Below are 7,077 nucleotides of genomic sequence, written 5' to 3'. Positions count from 1 at the left end.
CTCTCGGGATCTTCGGTCACGTCACCGCTGAATGAAGGGGCCGGTGGTGGTGTTTGAGCGTTAGTTAAGACCCGCTGTAGAATGGTCTCCAGCTGAAGACCACTGAAATGGATATTCGGTTCGCTATTGGGCGCCACTTGGTGTTTAGGCACTCCAAGAAGTGCGATGTCTCCCTCCTCGTCGTTGATTACCTTCTCACTCTTCCTTGGCATGGTTAAAATTTTTTGTACTGGCTAGTTCAGTTTAGTGCACATGCGCGGATTCGTTCTATTTCACTAATAGACTGTCTCTTGCCCCACGTTGGGCGCCATTTGATATGTCTTTGATTCCTTCAAACACTTTATTTACACCTTAAACCTAACTATATAATAACCTACAACTAGAATACAAATATGCGGAAACGACAAGTAACAAAATATATACAAAACAAACGAAGATAATATATACACACAAAAGGAGTCGTAACAAAATATATACAAAACAAACGGAGATAATATATACACACAAAATGAGTCTGAGCAGGACCAAAAAAAAACACTGAGAAACAACACTTACTCTAACTGGCAGTCGGTGGTTAACGGCTGGGCGAAGTAAAAAACTGAGGTGACTGGTGGTGGAACTCCTTCTCCCTTGCCGTGGGTCGGTGGAATATGGGAGTTCTTGTCGGTACTTTGGTGACGTCACATAGCAGAGCTTTACGTTGGTTGAAGTTCCGGGAATAAACTACGCTGTATGTTGTGTGTTGATATCAAAGTACAGTCAGCTATAATTGAACAATATTTTGATTTTTTTGCACGTGATATGATTTCTGACTTCACTTTTTCACCCATCAGCTCTATTAATTCATTTTGAATGTCTTTTCCACAGTAGTGGTCTGAGACATCACCTTTCATAGCTAATCGCAAGTGCTCCTGCATGACTAGATCAAATTTGGCTAGTAGTTGTACTAAGCCTAGGAACTTTCCGTTATTTGGCGTATATAGTTTGTCGGAAGTACCTTTGAATGCCATATTGTTTTCGGCTAAATAAAGTGTGATATGCATCAATCTAGACAAAACATTATTCCATCTTGTAGTTTCCTTTCTAATCAAGTGTTGTTCTTGGCAGTCTATTGTTTTTCCTATTTTTAATCGTAGTTCAGCTTCAATCCATGAAAGGTAACACTTTTTATGAAAAGTGCTATTTTCATGAATTTTTAACATTTCAGACAAGTGTTTCCAGTTGTTATACCCTTCAGATACTAAGTTCGACGTTGAGCTACTATCAAATAGTCGACAACAAAAACAATAAACTCGATCTTTAGAAACGGAGTAAATTAACCAACGGCGCTGAATTGTTTCATTGTTTGCAAGTTTTTTTGTGAAATGCGAATTAGAGAAATGTCGGCCTGTATCACTTTTCGGATAATTATCAATGTGAGCTTGCACTGGGCCACTAGTAATTATATGATAAATGATTTTACTATTTCGAGTGGCTGGCCAAGTCGCAGGATCCGATATATTCGGGACAACAGTACTTACGTCTTCTAGAATTTGTGTTTGTTGTACATCACCAATGAAATCATCTTGAGCAGCATTTGTAATTGTACCACAGCTTCTTATCTCAGTTTGGGAAGCATTGTCCACAATCTCTGCAACACAATCTTCAGTTATCTGATTTGACTTGTCAGATAGAGGCTCCGCTACTGATACATTAATTTGTACTCCAGATGTAGATGGCATATTCAGGTCTTCATTTTTTGTTGTGATATATTTATTTATATTCATGAACTTTTTTGTCCTCTGAAATTCCTTCTCTTTTTCTGCTTTCCGTTTTCTATATTCTGACCCAGATGGTTTCTTTTTTTGATGAACATGTTCAGACATTTTGTACTAATAAATTTTTGTAATGAATGAAATCTGCAACAAATTAAATCTTTAAGTACAAACATTTATAAAAAGAGATAGACAATGTGTTTTTCTTTGATTGGGGATTCCCTGTAAAATAAACTCCGATCGAACGGATTACGTTCCGTTCAAGTGTTGCCAACATAAAAAAAATCCGCTTAATTTAGGGCTTCCGTCCGCTTAATTTTGAGAATGAGGTGGAGGGCGCCTGCGGCGCCCCTTTTGTCCGGCGCCCTGGGCGATCGCCCAACCGCGCCCTACCCTAACACCACTACTGTGTATTTGATATGTGTTAGAAACGCACTTTGTTGTTCCCCAAAATTCACTTGATATTAATTTTCACCGGCCCTTCTTCTCCTCTAATCTTCTTCCACCGATTGATCGTCCTGTTCATTCCTTCCAGTGAATTAATCCGTTCCACATTTCACCAATACCGGTATCGTTCGAGACTTCCGAATGCACTTTCCCCAACCCTTATAGTACAATAGTAAATATATGCACAAACCATTACAGGGTGTAAATTGTAAATATTGTAAGTAGTACATACTCTTAATGGTTGTATTAAGGGATTGGTGTGAATTTGAGGGTAAAACTCGAGGTCTAGCCATCTCCTCGTAGTGAGTTTTGGATTATTTAGATTATAATATATATTGAAAAATTANTTCTGTTCTCTATTTGTTTTCCCTTTCTGACTAATTGTTGATAGTTTTCGTGGTTCCCCGATGTCGCGCCTTAGCATAACAGCGGGGCCCGAACCGGGATGCCTTCTCGCTGTTCTTACACGGCACATACGAGCAGTTTTTAGTAACATAACTCCAATATATTATATATTATTTTTCACGTGCATACCACTTCGCTAGCACAACCGTTCTGTTCTCTATTTGTTTTCCCTTTCTGGCTAATTGTTGATAGTTTTCGTGGTTCCCCGATGTCGCGCCTTAGCATAACAACGGGGCCCGAACCGGGATGCCTTCTCGCTGTTCTTATACGGCCCTTCCTGACTTTCACGCGTCCCGCGTGATTACCATCAACATTGCCATCAAGGGGTTGAATTCTAAAATTCAGATCATTGTATAAGTATTTGTTTATTTTAGTGGTCTGCTCATGCAATTAATAATTAACTTATTGTACTTAATTATGGGCGGATGAATCGGAAACCTTCCTAATAAAGATACAGTTTTATAGGACATGATTCATTACTTCTGTTTTTTTTCCACCCGCGACTCCGAGTGATCAGCTCGTCCAGTCCGGCTAATACTAGTTGCAGATACAGTACCTGAGTGATCAATTCAGGTAAGATTCTCCCAACCACTACGTGGTTCAAGTGCTACAGGGGGGGGGTCACATCGTGAGTCATCAGGAGACAATGGAGTGCGATTGCAGTATACTCGGGTACAATCCTGACTCATCACACGGATCCGTCCCTACTCACCTTCCGATTAATCATCATTTATGAAGTGAATCCAGGGCTTCATGTTCTCTATCCCTGAGATAGGGTTTGCCGGAACGTTGCATGCCCTGGATGTCTCGGACCTCATAACGGTCGTTTTCCAAAATTTGTGATACCCTGAACGGTCCTTTCCATTTAGGAAGTAAAGTGACTGGTGTTGTTGTTATGCGGAGCATAACTAAATCGCCTAATTGATACTTTGATGGGGGACAGCGTACCGAGTCGAAACGTTCCTTCTGCTCTTCCTGTAGAAATTCCACTCTGGACGTAATTTTTCTCCTTTTATCGCTTACGTCAACAGGGATGTTTTCTGATAAGAGCTTCGCTGGGACTTGTTCATATGGCTTTATTATAGGTTCCGTTTAGACCCAATAGAATGTTGCTGATATTGCTGTCCCAGAGGTCGTCGTCTAAATTAGCACCCAGGGTTGCCAGGGACGTAAGAATGGTTCTGTTGTAGCGCTTAACTTGTCCGTTCCCTCTTGGCAACCCGACAGCATTAAGATGATGAGTCATATCTTTGTCTTTTACGAAACATTGAAACTTTTGTGAAGTAAAGAATCGCCCCTGATCCGTGATTATACGTCGAGGAACACCAAACGTTTTAATTATATCTTCTAGACTCTCAATAACATGCCTGGTTTTGTATTTGTGGGTTAACACTGATATTGAATAACACAAATGTTTGATCTGAACACAATTGTTTATTTATAATTTGAGAGGTACAATGCAGTGCCGGTTTTACCACTACCAGCGCCCTGGGCGAGATTTCTACGGCGCCCTCCAACTACAATTCAAACCCATAGGAAAAAAGGGAAAGCATATAATGAAATAACCATTTATTAAAACAAATAATTATTTATTATAAAAAATAACCATTTATTAGAAACAAACTAATAAAATTTTACTTTTCTGGCCTTTCTATCAGCAAACTCTTTTATAAGGTTATCAAAGTCTATGTTTTCAGCAATTTCGTTTTCAATTGACAAAGTTGCTAAGTTTGTCAATCTAGATTGAGATATTGTTGATCGAAGATAGGTTTTTATCAGCTTCAGCTTTGAAAAACTCCGCTCCCCGCTAGCAACCGTTACAGGTATAGTCAGTAATATTCGCAATGCTATCCATACATTTGGATACAGTTCTTGTAAGTAGCGATCTTTGATGAAATTTAAAACAAAAATAGGTGTAACCACATTTTGATCGGGCAAAAAGGATATCAGACTTACTAGTTCATCACACAACATACAACCATCTATGTCTGATCTAGAGTCTACAGTTAATTTTAATTGGAGATCACTACAGAGCTTGACGAGGTCGGGTTTTTCTGGAATTTGTTTAATATTGTATAAAAAAGACCAAGATTTCGAGTACTCATTTAACTGTTCGAACCTTTCATTGACTGAATTTATTGTTGTGTCTAAAAGACAGTTGAAAAATTCAACCTCAAATTTTTTTTCTGGAGAAGTTATAGGGTCATCACGTGCAATTTCACCAACTTGACGTTTCACATGTCGAATTCTTCTTCTAGCTTGAAAGACAGGTTCAATTTCTAGCTCTGCGGTCAACTCCTTTGCAGTTAATATAGCGCTTTTGAAGCCTGTATTTCTGTAGTCTTCCAAGAAATGGCAGCATTTTTTCAGCATTTCTGTACATTTACCAAGATCCATGTCTGTTGACTGTAGAGATTTACTTACAATATTTATTTGAAAAAGTATGTCATACCAAACAACCAATGAAACTATAAAGCTGAAATCTTTTAGCTGTTCGACTAGAGTAGTAGCCTCATGAGATACTTGAACATCGGTTTTCTGAGTTTCAATAGCCAAAGTAATTAAAGCATCATGGATAGCACTAATTTGATAACGGACTGCTTTAACACTGCTTATTCTTGCTTCCCAACGTGTGTCACTGAGCTTTTTTATAGTATATAGTCCCAAGTGATCGGTTAGAATTTTCCATCGATGAACAGAATCTGAAAACAATGTGAACAACCTCTGAAGTACCCCAAACAAAGTGACTGATACAACGGATGACTTAGCGGCATCGCATAGTACTAGATTGTAGCTATGACATCCACACGGTATATAAACAGCTAAGGGGTTTATGTCGAGAATTCTCCTTTGAACCCCAATATTTTTTCCTTTCATATTCGCCCCGTTGTCATAACCCTGACCCCTACAATCGTTCAATTCCAATCCGTATTTATTCAAAACATTAATAATAACTTCAGTCAGTCTTTCACCAGTTGACTCATTGACAGGTATAAATTCCAAGAAATGCTCTTTTACTGATATTTTTTCATTATCATCTGATAAATCAACAAATCGTAATGTCAGCGAAAGTTGTTCTACATGACTAATGTCTGAAGTTGATATGTCTTTGATTTCTTCAAACACTTTATTTACACCTTAAACCTAACTATATAATAACCTACAACTAGAATACAAATATGCGGAAACGACAAGTAACAAAATATATACAAAACAAACGAAGATAATATATACACACAAAAGGAGTCGTAACAAAATATATACAAAACAAACGGAGATAATATATACACACAAAATGAGTCTGAGCAGGACCAAAAAAAAAACACTGAGAAACAACACTTACTCTAACTGGCAGTCGGTGGTTAACGGCTGGGCGAAGTAAAAAACTGAGGTGACTGGTGGTGGAACTCCTTCTCCCTTGCCGTGGGTCGGTGGAATATGGGAGTTCTTGTCGGTACTTTGGTGACGTCACATAGCAGAGCTTTACGTTGGTTGAAGTTCCGGGAATAAACTACGCTGTATGTTGTGTGTTGATATCAAAGTACAGTCAGCTATAATTGAACAATATTTTGATTTTTTTGCACGTGATATGATTTCTGACTTCACTTTTTCACCCATCAGCTCTATTAATTCATTTTGAATGTCTTTTCCACAGTAGTGGTCTGAGACATCACCTTTCATAGCTAATCGCAAGTGCTCCTGCATGACTAGATCAAATTTGGCTAGTAGTTGTACTAAGCCTAGGAACTTTCCGTTATTTGGCGTATATAGTTTGTCGGAAGTACCTCTGAATGCCATATTGTTTTCGGCTAAATAAAGTGTGATATGCATCAATCTAGACAAAACATTATTCCATCTTGTAGTTTCCTTTCTAATCAAGTGTTGTTCTTGGCAGTCTATTGTTTTTCCTATTTTTAATCGTAGTTCAGCTTCAATCCATGAAAGGTAACACTTTTTATGAAAAGTGCTATTTTCATGAATTTTTAACATTTCAGACAAGTGTTTCCAGTTGTTATACCCTTCAGATACTAAGTTCGACGTTGAGCTACTATCAAATAGTCGACAACAAAAACAATAAACTCGATCTTTAGAAACGGAGTAAATTAACCAACGGCGCTGAATTGTTTCATTGTTTGCAAGTTTTTTTGTGAAATGCGAATTAGAGAAATGTCGGCCTGTATCACTTTTCGGATAATTATCAATGTGAGCTTGCACTGGGCCACTAGTAATTATATGATCAATGATTTTACTATTTCGAGTGGCTGGCCAAGTGGCAGGATCCGATATATTCGGGACACAGTACTTACGTCTTCTAGAATTTGTATTTGTTGTACATCACCAATGAAATGATCTTGAGCAGCATTTGTAATTGTACCACAGCTTCTTATCTCACTTTGGGAAACATTGTCCACAATCTCTGCAACACAATCTTCAGTTATCTGATTTGACTTGTCAGATAGAGGCTCCGCTA

The 7,077-nt window shown here is 38.3% G+C and overlaps 1 protein-coding gene across 3 annotated transcripts; it reads right to left on the bottom strand.

Moving 5' to 3' along the window:
- Positions 1–3,890: 3,890 nt before the first annotated feature.
- LOC112904993 (52 kDa repressor of the inhibitor of the protein kinase-like) lies at positions 3,891–6,899 on the bottom strand. Of its 3 annotated transcripts, XM_025976440.1 has the most exons (4): positions 6,150–6,895; positions 4,726–5,705; positions 4,563–4,660; positions 4,401–4,492 (listed from the first exon to the last, which is right to left on the bottom strand). In XM_025976440.1, the coding sequence occupies exons 1-3, from the start codon at positions 6,594–6,596 to the stop codon at positions 4,633–4,635; spliced, it is 1,455 nt and encodes a 484-aa protein (XP_025832225.1). In that variant the 5' UTR covers positions 6,597–6,895; the 3' UTR covers positions 4,401–4,492; positions 4,563–4,632. The 3 variants fall into 3 exon arrangements, with proteins under 3 accessions (XP_025832223.1, XP_025832225.1, XP_025832224.1); XM_025976439.1 differs by having other exon boundaries at positions 4,563–5,705; positions 6,150–6,899; XM_025976438.1 differs by having other exon boundaries at positions 3,891–5,705; positions 6,150–6,893.
- Between the last annotated feature and the right edge of the window lie 178 nt (positions 6,900–7,077).

This window comes from Agrilus planipennis, unplaced genomic scaffold (genome assembly GCF_000699045.2).
Source record: "Agrilus planipennis isolate EAB-ADULT unplaced genomic scaffold, Apla_2.0 scaffold75, whole genome shotgun sequence".
NCBI lineage: Eukaryota > Metazoa > Arthropoda > Insecta > Coleoptera > Buprestidae > Agrilus > Agrilus planipennis.
Note: the sequence above shows the minus strand (reverse complement) of the source record. Positions and strands in the feature narration are given on the sequence as shown.

Excerpts from the sequence above, each read along its gene's own strand:
- LOC112904993 (XM_025976438.1), bottom strand. The coding sequence starts at position 6,596 with ATGTTAAAAATTCATGAAAATAGCACTTTTCATAAAAAGTGTTACCTT. Across the intron at positions 5,706-6,149 it reads GTTCAATTATAGCTGACTGT|ACTTCAGACATTAGTCATGT; the intron begins ACTTTGATATCA and ends AAAGACATATCA.